Source organism: Apostichopus japonicus, chromosome 15, assembly GCF_037975245.1.
Source record: "Apostichopus japonicus isolate 1M-3 chromosome 15, ASM3797524v1, whole genome shotgun sequence".
In the NCBI taxonomy this organism is placed as follows: domain Eukaryota; kingdom Metazoa; phylum Echinodermata; class Holothuroidea; order Aspidochirotida; family Stichopodidae; genus Apostichopus; species Apostichopus japonicus.
The window spans coordinates 11,100,734-11,120,839 of NC_092575.1; the positions used below are offsets into that span (position 1 = coordinate 11,100,734).

Here is a 20,106-nt window from a genome sequence, read left to right on the forward strand (position 1 = left end):
TTTTCTGTCTAGTTAAAATCCTGGATTCGTCCATGACGTGCTTCATTGATGACATCGCTTTATAGTCATATGCAAGGTACATGCATACAGAACAGATTATGCAGTGTCCGCTGTGATCTCCCATTAGCTATTATAAATATCGTACACATGATCAAATGAAAACGATACAAATCTCTACAGTTTGACTTTAATAATATATTTCTTTTCACCGCCTTAGTTCAATTGTATATTATTAATGCAGCTTGCAGACCTTACCATTTCCTGTTTCAGGGAATTACAATAGCTTCCGATACCATAATTGAAATTCAAAAAACACTCGCACAAATAAAACATACATGCTTATACTTGTATGTCTCAAATAAATTGTACAAGATATCTACCAAATTATAATTAAACAGTTTAAGCTACAACTAATGCCACACTATCCATTACCGGTACAAAAAAGAGGTGTATAATAATAATAATATTAATAATAATAATTATAACAATAATAATAATAAAACATGACAATCCCTCATCTATACAAAACCTGTTTTAGTTTTATCGAATAGCTCGTGGGCTTAATCAACGAATGGACACTTAACTTTGCTTGTTTCTATATAAATTGTTTTGGGTAAAGGTGTATAGGTAGTCAACTAAAATTAAAACGTACACACATTTCATTTCTGCAACAGTTTGTTCGATAAATCCTTCCTTCTTCCTATTTTGATCACCGATGATAAAAACACACGCACACACTCGCATATATATATATATATATATATTAATATGTTATATGTTATATATATATATATTAAACTTAACACGATTTATATATGTCTATAACTCCAACAATACATACGCCATCAAAACATCCACCATTTGTGGTGTTCTCAGATTTTCCGGCAGTTTGACTTGCACTGCAGAGATTTGACTAATCCGTAGAATCTACTACTCTGAGATACTAAAACACGCTAAAATGAGTCATTATTTATCAGTTGGGTGATCTCAAGCTCCGCCTTAGTTTTGTGATACTTTGATCGCTAATAATACTGTTATGTCTAAACTGACACTTCCTACTGATAGCCAGGCAAAAACTAAAGGCTGTTAAGAACGAATTATGTAACGCCTTTCCTTTATATAAAGCAAGATAAATCTAAGGATTAATGTGCAGTTAATGCAGTTGAAGCAAATATCGAAGAAACATAAAACACTTGTATAAACGTTTAAGCATAAAAAGATACATGCATAAAATTAGGTTTACAAATTAACAAGTTCTGATAGGATTGTTATTTATCTTTTGCTCTCACATAACATGAGACATCATAATATCCACCATTTGTGGTGTTCTCAGCTTTTCCGGCAGCTTGACTTGCACTGCAGAGATTTGACCAATCCGTAGAATGTACTGTCTCAGATTCCAAAATGCCTTCGAATTGACTAAAAACACTTTTGAAGGGTCAAGCCTTTTGCTTCTTAATTCGCTTTCAAACCTTTTGTGGCGGGAGGATATTCCATCGTCTATTAGCTGCAAGAAAATAAGAATAAAATATTGAAACATCACCCTAAGCATAAGGTCATGACCGTTATATTAAACATTTTATTTTCTCCCTCTGTTTCCTTGTTTTTTTCTTTAAATTAGTTAAGTAAATTTAAATATAGGGAAATGGGTTGAACTAATTGAAAACATATTTCAAAACAATGATTTCAATAATTACAATTATATTTAAAAAAAGACATTTAAAAGACTAGTGCTTCTATACTTGCTTTTCTGTGCAGTTTTCTAACGTTTACATACACAATTGCTTGCATCTTGATCCATCTACATAAATATTTCATTCATATATTATTCAAACAAAGATTCCGTTCTCATATTGATTGTAGTTGTTAGTACTTCTTGTTGCTTCGAAGCTTTAAATCTATATATATATATTTAACCCTGAACGTCTATACTATCTTTTCAAGAAAGGAATCATAAAATAGTCCAAATAATATCTCAAAGGTATAACTTAAAGATATACAATCAGGGGAATGCTAGCGAAATTTCACTCAATTCCTGCATGTCGTTTTCCAGATATGTTCATTTGAGGCTGAGCAAACTTGAAGCAAATAGTGATGTTTTCTCAAATTTAAATGAAAAGGGGGAGAGTGGAGTTCCTATAGGATTAAAATAAGTTGATGCTCATGAATTACCTTTGGGAGGACTTTAATGTCGATGGCGTCCTGAAGTTGCAGTTCATCGCTCTGTGACCGGATGTCCAAGAAAAACGTATAAAAATGTTTGTAACCGGTATCTATAAGGAAGACGTACACAAACATGTTATCATGGGTAATGGTACTGAATACTAAACATTGTATGATTTTAACTTACGACACCCTTAATTACTATATTCAGACGCGAATTAAAGAGTTTGAGTTTGAGTGAAGAAAACTTATTGTAAACGGATGGAGGGTGACCCTTGGATATTGATTACTCAATTTGATTCGTGCCAAGGGATGAATCGACTAGAACAATGTGAAATGAGCTACTTGACTTGACTATAGACTCGACTGAAGACCTGAAAATCTGAAGACTTGAGACATCAATTCAAGTTGCTTAGTTAGCTAAGTAGACCTAATTGATAATACTCCTGTTCTGATGGCACCATGTGTATCGTTTATTTCAATTAAATATGGAATTATAGAAACAACATCAAGAAATATTATTTTGGATTTTTTGTTCATTACGTTTCTCGTCCACCAATCTAGGGCTAAGCGGGCTTTCAGCAACACAGAAATGTTCCAATGAAACATTCGGCCAATTCCCCATTGCTTCCTTTAAAGCGGCTGATACAACTGCCTGGCTGACTTTTTCGTTGTTGATAGTCAACAAAATCGCCCTCCTGTGTGTGAGACAGGAAAATAATATAGTTTGCTACTGTGCGTCCTAAAGTTCAATAAAAATAAGAAAGTCGATTAAATTGTAATAGATTTCCAATATGATTAACACATTACGTAATGAGTAAAGGAAGATGCTGCATCATACAATATGTGTGGTTCTTGATGCAGAGCATGTAGTTCTGGAAGTGATTAGTTCTCTCGGTAAAGCATTGAAACACTAGGAACTCTGTTTAGACAGGCCATTTGAAGACGTTCTATCTTTATTTCACAATGCCTTTATGAAAAAGGAAAATAAACTATTGAATTAGTTCTCATGATTGATTTCCACGGATAAATAGGCCTATATCACCTAATCAGTGTTCAGCAGTACTTAATTTACAACTTTTCTTAATCATTGCAACTCGATCCTTGGCCATTCAGGTGATAACGTGAAATTTCTCAAATATTACAAACTCTACTCCAGCGATATCTTATTGTCATAAATTAATTTTTTGTCCTAGCAATCGTGACTGGCGATCCCATCCCCAACGAACAAGGGGATTTGCCATAGAGGGGAACTCTCTGACATTCCGTTGTTAAACTTTTCATATACACATTGCCGTAAGGAAAGTACATACATGTGTACCAATGTTTACGCACCTCTAGAATAAGTTTCTTGTTAATAACTTAATTGTATATTTCAGCAACAATGTTTTTATTTTTTTTGCAATAAAACATTTATATCGACTCTAAACAAACTAATGACCATACAGAAATAATATTAAGTACCAACATTTCTGTTTTGTCATAGTTAACTCACGCGTTGATCACGAGCCTTCCATATGAAGTCATCATCATATAGTAGGTTTTCAGTAGGCTAATGATAACTCTCAGACTATACTGTTATATTCACTGCAGTAGTATCAAATTAACCTAACAAAACCTTAATGTATCTGACAGGCAAAGTTCCTATTTCTTTATTGTACATAATTTACTGATCATATATATCGTATTAACTTATCGGCCTTTTGGCTAAGATCATGTGTAGTATCTGTTCCCTTTCGAGGGGAACCGTGATACACACCTGGCAATGATCACACAGACACAGTCTTGATACAAGGGGACTGGATTTGAGAGCGGATCAATCGTTCGGTTGTTTGGTTTTTCGTGCCCAGGTTCTCTCCTGGATTACTTTTCTAAAAACGTATCGTATTTACGAGATTATATGCTCGCATAGTGACAACTATACGACCATGAAACTGGCCTATGATCATTGACACCGAGTACTCATCAATATTTGTAAAATGAAAAAAGGCTTCAACCTGATTATGCTATACTCATAGCCCTTAACAATATCAGCATATTACCTGACTGTTCACTTAAATATCTTGTATCACCTCCTTCCCCGCCTCATACGCCTATGCTCTTAGCGTTAACAAATTGACATTACCTGTACAAAAACTTCACCCTAGGACATTCACCAAAGTACCCGACGACTTGTACAACATCTCCCATCCTGTATCGATAGAATCCACAAGCTTGTGTCACCACAATCTCGTAAATTTTACCGACTTCAAGTTCGTGGAGGAATACCGTTTCTGGACTTTCTACATCCCTGTTGAAATTAAAATGTTTTCGTTTTGTTCGTTCGAATACCAGATATTGTTATTGCTGAATGTGACACATACGTTGTTTTCATTACTAATTTAACGTGACTGTGTAGTGGTGTAGTTGTTTATTAACATTTAAAATACTAGGGTATGATTTCCCCGTCATGTTAACAATTTCCGATACTTGGCATTAACGGCCCCTTTTAATTTCAATTTGATAAAGCTTTTAATGGTTCATTCATATACCTAGCAGTGTTTCATTTACATTTTCAATGTGATAACAGAGCCATTTTTATTGCGAAAAGTACAAAACAATTAAACTAGCTTGTATAGTCCAGTGGTTAAATAAACATACATCATATAAGTTAATTAAAGGTAAATTGCAAACATAAATTATGTACTCATTACATTATCAATGTGAAAACAGACCTCTTCTTCTACGATTCCCTTCAGAAATTGAAACAAAAACTGGCTTGTACATGTGTCTTGTCGTGAAATAAACATACAGCATTTAAGCTAACTAATCAATGTAACAAGAAAACCATGAAGTTATGATTCTCGACAGAAATAGAAATTCAACTTGCATTTCATTTTCTGGTATAAATTCAAAGACCGCAACTTCGTGGTATGGCAAAAATGACACTTCCGTATCATTTGGCCATAAGTTGACTCCTTGCGCTCCCTCAGAACTGCCATAACCATATGAATAAATTGTAACTCCTATGTAAAGAGATAATGGATCAACTTGATTTAAGCTTTAGATTAAACATCATCGTACGATAATACTTTAATTCAGCATCGAAATAAACGGGTAACTTTCCTTTTACAACGAATGCTGTTTTTATTTCATTGAATATTGTTTTAGCAATAGTGTGTCATAGATCTGTCGTGGTTCAAAATTATGTATGTCAGTTATGATGGAGTATTGGTAGCGTCATTGTCGCAGTATAAGTATAAGTCATATGATGCAAAAGCGCAGTCTGCGAATTGGGTGGTATATTTACCTTTAGCAACTGTCGTTTCCAAGTATAGTTTTCTGCCGATATTATCAATACATCCGATATATCCTATGGAAGGCCAAATGCGTTTCACGATGCCAATTGGTCCTTTCTTCACCTCTCGTTCGACCTCTCGTGCACGCTCTGGATCGCCCATACCCAGAGCCGCCGTTAGTGCTCGTCGAGTGTTATTGTCTAACTGAAGGGTCTCAGAGATTGTGCCATTCGCCAAGTCGTCAACCAGCAGCTGCCAGTTCGCCAGGAGAATCCGGATGGTTTCTTCAAACGTAGAAATAAAACTAGCCTCAATTACTCCTAAGGATCTTTCCTTAATACCAAACAGCAAATGAATGTACATCGCTTCAAACATATCGCCAAGAAGTAAACCTTCTGGAGGGGTTGTGTACGAAACTAATCTTTTCATATTTTTGGGTTCAATAGCAGTCGCAACCGCAATGGGTATTCCACTTTTACTCTTCTTGAGGTCAAAATGAAAGTGGAGCTTCATAATCCTTTGCATAATCGTGACCTTTGGAAAAGTCTCCAAACTTGTGCCCTTGATGACGGCCCTTACTTTGGGTAAAAGTTTCTTGATATCTTGGGGTATCAATTTGTTTTGTCCAGTTGTTCCACGAGTGCGACACAGCCTTGATGGAATGTCCTTTGTCATTACAAATAGTTCTCCATCTGCAACACGGTTGATGAAATCTTCGTAATGCTTGTATACCGTTAAGGGATGATACCTTTTCAGACTCTCCAAGCTGTCGATGCGAGACAAATGGAATTTCCTTCCATATTCAGTGTTGTTGTTTGTGTTCACTATTTCCAACAGTAAACGCTCTTGGCTATTCTTCACATCGAAACACTTACTTTTAAAGCGTTTTAAAGCTTTCTTTCCGATGTAATTTGCTCGAAGGTTGTTAAAGATGAGGAACTACGCTGACGGTAGGCACAGCGTAGTGGACCAACACTGATGTTTTACGATGATCACCCCTGCCCAAACAGTAGCTGCTGTGATTCCTGCAAGCAAAATGCAAAGAAACAATGCCGACTCAGTCGGAATATGTGCAAGACTTTCATTTTTGCTAGATCTAGACCAACTTAAACGTACTGTTCTATGTTCATATCAATGTTCAGTTTAAAACTCGGGACAATGCAACTTTTGGGAGCAAGTTCAAATCTTCTTAGAGTGAACGGCAGTTTTCACTTTTGAAAGAAATCAACAATTGAAGGTAATTTAAAAACGAAAATTGGAAGGGCACCATGTCTGTCTTACCAAATTGAGACAAGACAGTCGTGCAGAAATGACAAAACAGGAACGATTCATGACATCGCGGACAAACGGAAGCGTGTACATGCATCTATAAGCTTCAATTAGTTCTTTTCTGGAGCAAATATTGCTGAAGTGTCGGGCAAAACGAGCCCTGATGTATTGTGTTCATGAAGGTTAATGATTGAAATTTCCTATTGCAACTTGAGTAAAAAATTTGAGTAAAAGTTTTGCCGTCGGTAATGGATGATTATTAAAGGTATTACGACAAGTGCTTGGGGCACCGACGATAATTCCAGTCTGGTGCTGATTGTGTTGTGTTAATGTTTCACTTTAAATAACTGTATATACTAAATTGTGGATATTTAAATAATGGAATATATAATTACGTGATTTTACATGACATACACGGATAGATGCATATCTATTCCTTAGGGACTTAACCTTGGCATTTGTGAACATTACCTTGAACAAAGAAGGAAGTTAAGCTTAAACAGCTGCTTCACTAATCTGCAATCTACCAACCATACCGAGTAGTACTCAAGTGCAATATGATTGTTCGTGCACTCTAATCAAACTTTTCTTGAAGAATTATTAATAATAACACTTGTTTTCCTGGGCGCACACTTTTTCATGTCATTATTCATAGCATAAGGAAAGCATATAATTTTTGCTAATTTGGTATCGAAACTTCTGTTGCAAAATGTTATTGCTGTTTTAGCAACTTTGCCAAGAGAAAATCGGCCAAAAGGGAGAAACTTTATCTAAAACCAAGAAAAGTGGGAGTACATTTTGTCATTTGTAACATTGTTAGTCACCACACGGGTGAACTTTGACCTCTGACACTTCATCGTGTAACGCCATAAGTGACAGAGGCACGGCGACACAGTCCCTCGAATAAATTCAGCAAGTTATATGTCCATAGATTTATCAGAGTTGGCGACACATTTTTCATATAAATATTGTTAATTGTGACCTTGTGGTATTGCAGTTTTACGTTAATAGGATATTAAATCAGAGAAAGTCTGGCTGTCTACAATCATATGACGGGTTGGGAAATTTTGCAATTTGGTCTCATGAATGTTGGTAAAAATACAGTTTAGATGTTTCTTTTTTAATTTAATTGTTGTGGCGGTTGAAAACGAGGAGGTAATGACGCACATTTATGTTAACACACAAACATAGCCACCGAAAATAATATTTTTCCAATACGGGTTTGTACTATTTAATCACAAATATTCAATGAAGTACAATATCTCATCTTCACTTCTTTTTAATGTTGTGATGAAAAAATAGGTATGAAAGGGGCTTATTATGAGAAAAAAAACTATATAGCTTCGTTTGTGGTAGGTCACAATCATACAATCTACTTAGATAATGGCCTTTTACGTGTTAAATGGCACACGAACACGCCAAATGCAGTATTGCAACGTTGTTAGATATTGCAAAAATGTCACATCTATGACTTATGCGAGCTGTACTCGACATATCAATGATTGACCTCATTAACATATTTGATATCATCGATTTCGGGTATGATTGACAGCTCTGTTGTATTCCAGATATATCAAGTTCGTGCGCAAAGGGCATGTGACCTTCAAAGTCCTCTACTTGTTATTTTCACCGGAATGTGGTTATAGATTGATAACTGCATAAGAGGTACCCAGCTGGGACTCTATTGTTCTGTGTATTTTCTTCTAATGGTCATGTTCCCCTTGAAACTCTTGTATTGACAGTATATGAGCAGTATGAATATTCTATCAGATAAAGATTAGGAAATGTTCATATGTACGGCCAGTGCGAGCGTTTTGAGGCATGATATAGGAGGACCGTACAGCATGGTATTAGCTTACAAAATTGTCCAAACTGGCTTGGAGGAATCGGTTTCATTTTGAATAACCATAGTGTTGAGAACACTTATAAACATGATTTTAAGAAGACATATATCGTTACCGAACATGTAGTCCGAATTTATGTATAAGTTCAGTGTCTCCCTACAGATATACCCAAACATGCACAAACATGCAATGTTAAAAACACAAATTCCTTACCTATGATCGCTATTAACCAGGTTGGTGAAGGCTCTTCCATGCTCAATGAAAGAATAATGAGATAAAGGAGTGCCAAAGTGATGCAAATTCCGGTAGTTGTGTAAAGTAGCATTGGAACAATCACCTCAGAAAGATATTTCATACTCTTCGTGAACCTTTGTAGTATAGAGTCATAGGTAATGTATTTATGAGTGTTTTTTTTCACTATAAACGTCACATAGAAACTGCGATATACACAATATGAGAATAAATGAACTTGTAAGCCTGAGTGTTCAGAACTTGATTATGTTTACTGAAGGTAACCTTAACTTAGAATAATAAATACTACGGCTGGCATTCTGATAAATGTCAAAGGAGTAAGATGTTAAGCAGACTAGAAATAAAAGTTGGTCGCATTTACACAATTTGTCTCGTCAGTCGGAGTAGCATCATTCGTTGATGAATAAATTACTGCGGTATGTCACATACTTTAAACTACAACGACCATCTCCGAACACTCTGACACATGTTCCATTACATGTTTAGTGTATTGTGGCATGTATAGCAGGTAATAATCACTGTTAAAAAGAGTAAAGCAAAACTACACAGTTGATATCCTACGAATTCTCATAAATTACCAATAGAGGATGCGCAGTACAAAATGTACTGAACAATACTGATAAAATCGGTAATTAATGATAACATCAGAAAGTGTTAGAATTTATTTACCCACGCAGTAAAATGACGAGGATAAGCTGGTATGGTTAATCAGCAATGATTCGGACAACAGCAGGGCCGTTTGTCGCAATAATCATTGAGCAATGAGTATATCACGTATATACAGACACGTTGGTTAATGCACATATCAGGAAGATCTCAGTACGATCTTTACACAGCCACACCCGTCGTTATTCCTATTACATGCACAATCAATGTTCGTAGTGTGTGTATTGTAGTGTAGTACGGTGAGTACCGTTGTCATAGTCATCATAATTTATCGTAGAATATTGCTTTCTAGTTTACAAGAGATGAAACATATGATAGATTAGCTTAACTGGAAGCAATTCTAACACATAGTAAAACATGTCAATACTTATGTTATTAAACAATCACAAAACGAAAACTATGACGTAATCTTCGTTGACAACTGTTGCATGTTAATTAGCCTGTTTTTACATGGTTGTAAAGCTTGCGAAAATCCAATCTAAAACTGTTTGCCCAAAAGCAATCACATTCTTTTTTCGACCAACTGAGTAAGAGCGTTGTGAGTAATAGAAAAACATAAACATTTGGTGGGTTTAAGGATATTCTCCATTGAAAGTCGACACCCTTTATTATTTGCAATCCCTCTTTCCAACAAGAAAACTAAATTTTGATGTATATTGCGTTATTGTAGTATTAATTAACAGAAAATGGGCGCCCCAAAGTATAACAATACAGGAGAGAGTCGATAACTACATAAATCATACATTGAAACTCATACTTAAGAGCCCACCGGATAGCACGGAATACTAAATACGACGTTAACTTTCCAAATGATAGGCGTTCCCATTAGTTTTAAACCTTAGAAGCTTAAGGCCCAGTCACACTATACCGATTTTTTATCGGAATACTATCTGATTTTCCCGGAGGAATCAAACAGTTAGTTTTTCGTTCGGGTCTTCTAGCCACAGTGATAAAGGACCTGATTTGTTATCTGTTGAGACATTCCGATGTGGAATAGCCCTCTCCTAACTTTTGATATTGACTCCGTTTCCTTTTATCGGATAGCTATCCAATTTCTCTTCCGATTTTTATCGTTTTTCGATGTGACGTCACTTTAGAATGTAGTCTGTTCCAGAACCCCTCAGATTTGGAGTAGGTATTCGAATATTCCACTGCATTCATTACATTCACTACCACAAACCTCACTCTTCGGCCTAAAATCGGAAAAATCGGACCATATTCCGATAAAATATCGCTGTAGTGTGACCGGGCCTTTACTGCACGGCAAATCGTGCATAATATACAACACATGTGACATGGTTTATACACTACCTTATTGTAGCCATTTGAATTCTCGGTCACCAGTTTCTTGATGGTTATATAAATTCTATGAATATGCGCCATCCACTTGTTTGTAACCGGCGATCCCAAAGACGAAAGAATGTCCGCTATTGTTATGCACTTGCAGTACAAAAAAAAAATCATTCATGAATATGTAATTGCGTGATAACACGGTATCATATGGAACGCCAAAAACACTACAAATGACGATGCTATACTCTAATAGGTGGAGTTGCTACTCTTAACAGAGGAAGACGCTATGGTGAATAGTAGGTGTCAATACCTTACACATGATGTTGTTTTGTTTTGTTTTAAACAATTTCATGTCGGCATTATAAAATTCTCAGGATAAACTGTGACTCATTTTAAGTGAAGCCTACTGTCAAATCATGTGACACCTTTGGAGGCCTCATTTCGAAATCCTAATTATTAAAGACAAAGGAAAGATAGGCTTAAGCAAATGAGCTCTGAAACATTTTCACTTTAAACATATAATTTCTCTTCTAACAGGTTATGAACCAACTCCAACTCCCGTTCAGTAAAAATTCGAAGCCTTCGTTGTAGTTACAGCAGCATTCCATTGGTCTATTTCGAAATGAGAGGATCTTAAGGCTGGAAAACTGTTCATGCTACTTGCATATCCTGCGACCTACTGGCAACTTACTTTCGGCAATTTCATATATCATAGTCTTGGCTCCGTAGTCATTTCATACTAAACATAGCACGCTCGATTTCGGTGAAGCGTGTTCAAACGAGAAGAAAACACTAGCACTTATTTCTTTAGCTACATGTTATGACACGAATCCGACAGATGGCATTATCAACACTGACGTATAGAAGTTAGCTTTGTCAGCGAATCGTTTCGGCTCGGGTGAATCTTAGATGACAAGGGTTTGATGACATCAAACACGCTTTGTATGATAAACTCTATATTGGGTGATCGATGTTTATTGGGTGATATCCTGGGTCATGTTTTCCAATCGCAATGTTAACGACATTGGACTAACGTCTATCGCCATTTATATAATACCGACAGATCCGAGGTCCGGACAAACTCGCTACATTTTGTCTGTCGAGTTCAGATCTGCCTTATACCGAGGCTTCTGTTCAAGAACAGATCTAAACTTTGTACTGATCTTATGTAGATGATATTACATTATGGTAATCCACTGCGCTAGTTAATATAGGAGAACTACATAATGATAATACATGGAAGAATAGTTTCGATGTCTTTAGGCTTAAAGCAGCATTTTGCGTCCTTTTCTATGGTTTTTCACAACCTCACTGATCCCACGATGCCATAACGACATACATAACTAGTTTATCTATTCAAATCTTACTTCAAATGGTGGCATAAAAGTCGAAAACTTTACAACTTTCAACTTGTTTTTCTCGAAGATATTTTCCGTTGGGATCCAAATAAACCTCGCCCATAATACGAATATGTACAAGCTACGAACATCAATGGCCAATACGTAATACAACATGTCTATGGCAGTTGTACCAAGTTACCAACTTGACGTTCTGATTCTATTTTTAGCAACGGCTCATAACTAAACCTGCAACTCTGATTGGTTGAATTCAAACTAGTGGGTTGGGGGAACTGTATGCGATTAATATTAAATGTATAATTTGTCGGAGGATACTTTTCTCATTATCTGCAAATGTCCTTAAGTACTCGCCAATTAACACATTTGACAGGGAAAAAAAATTTGGCTAATATCTTAGTTTGCTGTTGTGTGATAGATATATGTAAAAAAAACTCGATGGAATTGTCAAAAAAAGTGGAAAATGGCGACAAAACGCAAAATGCTGCTTTAAAGTATTACCCCTTCTTTGGACGAACCACGGATCGGTTTACTTACTTGTTAATTTAATATATTGTCCTGTAATATTTCGGAATAACTTAAATTTATTCTGTATGATCCTTTAAGTCTTTTGTAGCCATCGTGAAGTCCCTAGATGTTTTCTGTTTCACTGGAAGACGTTTCACTCGTCTACTCTCAAGATAAAATACAAAGGAAAAATTAAAACTGTTTTTTGCAATGGTCTACACCTAGAACTTTCAGAACAATGGGAATTTAGTCACAGGTGTTCAGCACTCGTGTAGACTGTACTAACTTGAACATTTTGTGGCTTCTTCACATGTGGTTGGTCCTTTGGTCAAGTGGTCATGTTGATACTCATATATTTTGGAGATGCCAGGGTTGTTATTCGAACAGTCAGCAGTTCGGATACAACCTATCATATCATAGTACTCCTCCAAAGATTTCGGTCGACATAGCGGTCTTGATATGTCTGAAGTATCATTCGAATCAGACGGATAGCATCATGATTGTTATTTAGAACCGGCCACACAATTTCTTCATGTGATTGGACTTTTCATTTTCACCTGTTCCAATCCATTAATTGGACAATCGTTAAATCATTAGTTATTTGAGGAAAGAATGAGGGGATAAATCATCATCTAATTTACGGGAACTTATCGTCATCTTTAATTGGAGTGGCGAATCTGATATTTATAGGCTTCGTAGCCTAACAAATATAAGCAACCCTTAGCCAAGATCTGCTAACCGAACTTAAGTACTAAATCTACCTGAAGTACAATCCCGTTTCTTAAAAATATTATTGTTTTTGATAATTGTACGTAAAAATAAGTTAATCGAGAGCTATGAATTTCGTTTGACCGCATTGTCGACGGTTTTTGAATATCCCATCGAAAATTTACAAACAGATGATATAAGTCGCAAAGTACCGTATTTTCTTCAAGTTAAATCACAAAAGTGGTTGTTCAAAAGTGTAGGTTTAATCGTTTCATGGTCAAGTGAATTGGAGTGTTCTATGCGGCAAAGTTTGAGTAACCGCTTAATAAATGGAGATTTCCTCAACCTCAGTTAAATTGCCATGTGATCATAACGGTGCTACGTCATGAGGCCATGTGAAGTCAGTAATTTACTAGACACATTTTGTCTTTTAAGAGTAATAAGATTAAATAGATATACACTGTGTTTTGCGTACCTAAACATAAATATGAATCTAAGAGACTGACTTCGGTCAGCTTGCGGCTTTGATAAGTAAATGAGGCTTATTCGCGAGTTCCATACATACATACTCCAATATAGGTCCCAACAGCCCGAAGCATGTGATTAATATTGTTTAAATTCTAAAAGCGAAGTTTCTCGTTCCCCATTGAATATAGTGCGAACTAATTTCTGTTCACGAACATATTGAGATGATAAATGTTTACAAACCAACTTATATTTCTCTTTGTATAGTTTTACCCTAATATGCCATCTTTTATATGTTCTTGTTTTAGACGGGGACTCGGATAACGCGGTATATATCTATTACATAAACTAACAACACATAGTAATATCACAATCTAAACAAGAGGGCAATCCATGGAGTTGCAGATCTCATTTCCTTCGTGACTTTACTCTTGGCATTCTAATTTTGCTAAAAAGTTTGCCAGTTGTTGTCACAGTTAATTTTAACTTCATCATTCTCTCCAAATTTATCGTGTGGTTTAATGCATTTTTTCCTACATGTTGATAAACAGAAAGTGGCGAGAACCCAAGCTTTAGGTTTCTTGACATTTGACCTCTTATCTTTGACCTACGACGTCATCAATCTCGCAGGACGAGCAAATATGGTGATGCACATACCCACAAAGTATGAACTTGGCCTAGGAGGAGTTTGCGACACAATGTTTCGCACAATTTTGGCTAATTTGACAGTTGAACTCAATTGACCTTTGACTCCTACCCTAAGCATCTAAATCTGTGCTATTTTAAATTTTGTTCCATCATTCTGTACATATCTTGTGGTTAAATGTCTCTCTCCTACATGTTGACCAGCAGAAATGACTAAAAACTAAATGTTTGGTTTCTTGACCTTTGACCTATGACGTCATCAATCACGCAGGCACGAGTTTACATTGTCAACCACCTACCCACCATCGGACTTACGGTCTAGGAGGAGTTCGAATCCATATACCCTAACATTAATTATACGCCTTAACAATACAATACCACTGAGGACGTGGTGATGATTTTCAAATGACGTCTGAGGACTTTGATTTTCTTTGTTCAAGTCCTCAGTCAGAATCCAAAACAGTTGCACACACATACACAATACTATGCCATATATCTTCTCATGTTACAGGACATCACGAACTCTAAACTTAAAGGACAGAAAGTGCAAAGTTATTGGCTTCACATGAGGTTTCCTTCTCCTCTTGGTCGATCTTTAATTTCCCATAAAACATTTCTCTCTCGACTGGTGGAAAGACCTAGTCTCTCAATTTGCGGACAACAATCATATAGCCAAATCAATGAACGGGAAAGAAAGATGATAATGACTTAAACTTTAACACATGCATACAAGGTGGTTCATAACATTGGACATGCATAGTTAAGAAAATCTCATTAAAAATGAAAACGTCCAAATGGACTTTGACTATCAAGTCAATTGTGGTTACATTGTCCTCATATTCCATACCCGAAAAAATAAACCAAGCATTTGTGTTGCTTTAATTTCCTCGAGTTTCATTGTTGATATTTCATCACTTCGTTACGATTTCTAAGTAAACATGTTAAATTGCGAAACGCTCGGATTTGCACTTTGTATTATTTTCAATCATTGACCATGACGTTATTGAACTTAGTACTATTTATATTAATAATTTGTGTTAGACCTTAGTATTTTTGCAAGCTTGTTAATTATTTGCTCTTTGACAAACTAGATAAGCTTTATTTAGTTTCGAAATCCCATGATATCATCTACAGCCAATGTGAGGTTACTATCATTTTAAGTGTGTTAATTATAAATCCTTTGGGGAAATTCCATGATACGATAAATACACGGTTAAATCGTATGCAAACATACATAGAACGCCTGAAATATTTATACTTATGTATATATATATAATGAACAATATATATATGTTACACAACTTCTTGACACATGTTAGTGAGTCTACCCTACAAGGATCAGAGCTAACGTTTTTTTTTCTCGAGAAAACGTGTAAGTAATCTAACTTTTCTTTTCCTTAGTAACCAGTACATCTCTGTAGATTAATAAAGTAATATACTGTGATATATAAGTGGCTGGATTATTTTTTGAGTTTATATCATAGGCCTGCTTTTATTAATAGATCCAGATAGTCTCTCGTAGGCCTCAGTACTATATATTAAGCTATATTCTTTACGAGAACCGCAGATTATGAAGGGATATTACAGGCAAACTATAATAATAATATACAGTTTCAGGCATTAGCTGGCAGCATGAAAGATAAGCGAATGGGTTCCTATCAATAATCCCCTACGTATTGATTTTTCCTCATGTGTAATTGTCTGGGTTTTTATTCTTTGTTTCTGGCTCGTCAGCCATCATCGTACATAATGAATAGTTAATGAGTTAGTTTCGTTTACACGTGTACACAACTATTGCCATTGACATTTTGACATCACTGCAACACGTTCTATGGGCTAATGCGTTTCGTATTGTGCAGTGTAGCAGGTATTCAAGCTGCATGAATCTTCTCTCCAATATGGACAACATAAAAGGCCAAAGAGCCATATGACGTTTCCTTCAGTAAGTCTAAACGTTTCATCGATGGTTCCATTTGTCGAGCAAGCGAATTGGGGGAGGGGGGTGCGCGCTAGGGTGGGCAATGTCTAGTGTAGGGGTAACTGCCAATCAAATTCAAATCAGACAAATTTTCGTGTAATTAAATATGCATACAAGATGAATCGTCCCAACGTTTTGGCGATTCCTCACACCGCCCATCCGACCGTCCTCCAGCAACATATACTGGTCACTATTTATTGTTCCTTTTGTATAGCCAAACGCAAAAAAAAAAAAAAAACGGATACGCATTTTTGTTTTACCCATATATGTCTACAGGTTACCATGGCCTCTCTCCTCACTGGTACCATTCAGGCAATGGGCTTCACCCAAGCAGGCATATCGGCAGGTAAGTTATGGTTATTACCCCGGGCTCTTCAACATGGTATAAAGGTATTGGAATATATTATAGGGATTAAGTCTAATGTACACTCAGACAATAACGGATCTATGGTCATGTAAATCGTTATATTTCAAGAAACGCATTGGCCAATACTTGGATAATGAGCGTTGTGTATTCGCAGACTGATTTTACTTTCTTCCTATCCTTGTACTATATATATTTTTATTTTTTTAATTTTTTTATGTCTGTATCTTCTGTTTTCTCTGTTCGTACCTCGCTAACTGCCTGCACTTATATACGCGAATAACTTATGTTGAGAACCTTTGTTTTTCCCGATTCAATCTATGGATTGTAAATATCTGAGTGGTACGCACCAATTCTGCAGGTTGTAGATCCATGGGTCTACCCACCCAAGTTAACTTGGCTAAAGTGGGATTGAAAACAACTTACAGGAACGAGTTCAGTGCTAATAAAACTTGTAGAATCCTCGTGAGATACGCTTATACTCTGACGTCATCGAGGCTTTGGCATTGCTGATCTATTGATACACGTTATTTGTATGATTGGCGTTTGTCACGACTGAATCATGCAGAAGATATTCTCCTGTAACCAGATAACTGCCTGATGGTTTAATTTAAAAGAATAGAGGCCGGCTATATGCCAATATCATGAACCGTAATGGAATCACTAACAGCCTAAGCACCTTTTTGGCAGAAAAGGAATGTGATCATAATCATTGCGCTCATGGACACCGTATAGACTTTTGGTTAATCTGTAACTTTAACCTTTAACACATCCAGTAAAACACTTTATGTATAAATTACCACCAAAACGCACACACGCCCGCACACACAAGAACTTCCACATAATGGAGTCGGTTTATGACGTCACACATATATAAACATGGCAACTGATAGTACGAAAAATTGATCTTATTCATTCCTGTGGGGAGGTGGGGGGGGCGGTTTGGAGGTTAATGCAGGGTGAGCAATTGATGACAGCATATATGTTACATTATTACATGCACTTAAAAGTTGAAGTTTAAAATTGTCTCCGGTAAGCTTGTTTCTGTATTATTGATTGTTGCAGAAGGCGGTTAAAACAACCATAGATTCACTATTAGAGGTCACTTTTAGATGTCTTAGAAATCGAACTTAAAAGTTAACGAGTTAGTTCCGTTAATTCTAGTGTTTCAATATACTTCAAGTGGCACAAATGTTCTTCATTTGATTGCCAGGTATATGGAGCCATTGAATAGCTTTTTATCGTTTGTTTCACAGGTTCGTGGGCCGCTTCAATGATGTCAGCGGCTGCGCCAGTCGGAGCCGGTAGTCTCATAGCAGCGTGTCAGTCCATCGGTGCAACTGGTGCATTGTCGTTCGCAACTGCAGCTATAGCGAACGCGTTGTTCGGAGTAGCGACGGGGAGCGCTGCTTACGCAGCTTATTGTAAATTCCTTCGAAAAGAGGAACCTCTGACAGAAGAGGAAATCAAACTTTTGGTCAATAGCTTCAGAAACGTTGTCATGATATAGAATGTTTTCTATATAGTGTTAGCGGACGGTTAGGTCTGTGCTATAACTACATAATTGAAAATGTGCTATATAAGCTAAACCACCTGTCCCATTAAACGGTCACTCTGGTTTTAAGTGCGTCACATTCTATATTACAGAGAGTCTATTAACTGCAGTCTAATAATTTCCAAAGGTATATTTAATGAATTGGTTAATCTGAATTGGAAACTTCGATATTTCAATTCACCCAAATTAACACTTGACAAACATTTCCCACCTACTAGTAATTAAGTAGCACAGACCTGGGACTAACCTGAAAATAAAATAAGTTTGTTTTTGCTTTGCATCCGATGAATGCATGCATGCAGTTCACTTTGTCAAAAAAATCAATTGTATAGTCAAATCACATTATTCATGCACGTGGTATAATTGTAAACGTGGAAAGCATGGACTTGAATCTAGTCAACTCGTTTGAGCTTGAAAAACAAATCTTTGTTTTAATATTTTTAGCAAAGCTGGCTAGGTGGGGATGGGGAGTGAGCCAGGGGAAGGGCATGGATTACGGTCCAAGGGGTATGGGTCCAGTTAAGGGGCCTAGAGAAGTATTACAAAGAGAGAATAATTTATATTCATAAGTTGTATAATACATTATGTATTCTCATACTATGCATACTTAATGGAAAATGACAGGTTCAAGAAGTGGGCGACATGCCGTAACTGTTCTAGTGACGTGACCTGACTATAACTAGAAAATTATTAAATTAATAATGATTTCGAAGTATCATTGAAAATTGCGATGTCTCCTTGGAGAGTGAGGTGTAGATTATGGTTTACAGTATACATATAAGACACCAAAATATAGGAAATGTTTAGTGTTACAGTTACAGTATCTCAGAATACTGAGATATACACCGATCGTAGAAAGAAAGTTGCCAAGTTTATTATGTAAGTTGAAAGTGAAAACAAAGAATAGACTATTACATATCTTATGACACCTTCTCCTGTTTGACAACTCCTTTCGTGTGGGTTTTTTTTGTTGTTGGCGGAGTGGAACCAAACAATTCAGTCCTTTCTTCGGAAGAAAATTTAAGCACGAACAAAAAAATGAACTTGAAAACTTAATGTGAATAAAGATTTTCATGTAAAGAACTCTGTGTCACATAATTTTTCACTTTTACTATGTCATTTCTGTTTTTTGTTTGTTTTAGGAAAATGGGCAACTCTTGTGTCATGTGTCATAATTGGTGTCCCTGCTTGCAGTCTGGGTGAGCTTGCAGTTGAAATTCACCCCGCTCCCCCCCCCCCCAACTCAACTCACCAACCCTCCTCACAATCACATATGCAACTGTAATATTCCAAAAACAATTCCCAAACTGGGCTCCAGCATTAACAGTTTCATGGTCTGGTACGGGAAGCCTCAGTGCGACTGTGGAGGTGTCAATTTGATCATAGAGATCATGGGGGAGGGGGAGGGGGAGGGGGAGGGGGAGGGGGAGGGGGAGGGGAGGCTGTCCCTTACATTCGAGAAAAAAATCATGCTCAGAAGATGAATTTAAAATCTTGTCACTTACACCCTCACCCACCTCCTCCCCCACCTGACCCCTATGAACTCCCTCTCATACCTCTTATTTCTGATTCAGTGGTACACAACGCCAATATAACGAGGATGGGAGGTAAAATGCATGGATTTTATCGCACAGTGAATATTAGAGGGATATTATTAATCTATATGATTTCACACGTCGCTGATCCAGTTCATTTTTAAGGACGAAAAATCAAACAGTGACAGAATGAATGAGATGCTCTCCGTTTCACTTGTACATAAACATG

General features: G+C 36.6%; 2 protein-coding genes across 4 annotated transcripts; one reads left to right on the forward strand and one right to left on the reverse strand.

The window, feature by feature from the left end:
• Positions 1-1,277: 1,277 nt before the first annotated feature.
• Positions 1,278-10,975, reverse strand: LOC139981537 (uncharacterized). The gene is made up of 8 exons (XM_071993995.1): positions 10,784-10,975; positions 8,768-8,922; positions 5,453-6,466; positions 5,033-5,168; positions 4,289-4,453; positions 2,707-2,861; positions 2,173-2,273; positions 1,278-1,507 (listed from the first exon to the last, which is right to left on the reverse strand). Exons 3-8 carry the CDS (start codon positions 6,114-6,116, stop codon positions 1,286-1,288), a joined length of 1,443 nt encoding a protein of 480 aa, XP_071850096.1. The 5' UTR covers positions 6,117-6,466; positions 8,768-8,922; positions 10,784-10,975; the 3' UTR covers positions 1,278-1,285.
• A 4,752-nt stretch (positions 10,976-15,727) lies between these two features.
• Positions 15,728-18,389, forward strand: LOC139981437 (uncharacterized). Of its 3 annotated transcripts, none has more exons than XM_071993806.1 (3): positions 15,728-15,815; positions 16,700-16,769; positions 18,044-18,389. In XM_071993806.1, exons 2-3 carry the CDS (start codon positions 16,706-16,708, stop codon positions 18,295-18,297), a joined length of 318 nt encoding a protein of 105 aa, XP_071849907.1. In that variant the 5' UTR covers positions 15,728-15,815; positions 16,700-16,705; the 3' UTR covers positions 18,298-18,389. The 3 variants fall into 3 exon arrangements, with proteins under 3 accessions (XP_071849907.1, XP_071849908.1, XP_071849906.1); XM_071993807.1 differs by having other exon boundaries at positions 15,736-15,821; XM_071993805.1 differs by having other exon boundaries at positions 15,736-15,817; positions 16,693-16,769.
• Positions 18,390-20,106: the final 1,717 nt, after the last annotated feature.

Bases quoted from the DNA above. Each gene is read 5' to 3' on its own strand.
- LOC139981437 (XM_071993806.1), top strand. From the start codon at position 16,706: ATGGCCTCTCTCCTCACTGGTACCATTCAGGCAATGGGCTTCACCCAA. The intron at 16,770-18,043 runs GTAAGTTATGGT...TTTGTTTCACAG, and splicing joins CCAAGCAGGCATATCGGCAG to GTTCGTGGGCCGCTTCAATG.
- LOC139981537 (XM_071993995.1), bottom strand. From the start codon at position 6,116: ATGACAAAGGACATTCCATCAAGGCTGTGTCGCACTCGTGGAACAACT. The intron at 5,169-5,452 runs GTAAATATACCA...CTCTTTACATAG, and splicing joins GGAAACGACAGTTGCTAAAG to GAGTTACAATTTATTCATAT. The intron at 2,274-2,706 runs GTAATGAACAAA...TCTTCCTTATAG, and splicing joins TAGATTGGTGGACGAGAAAC to ATACCGGTTACAAACATTTT.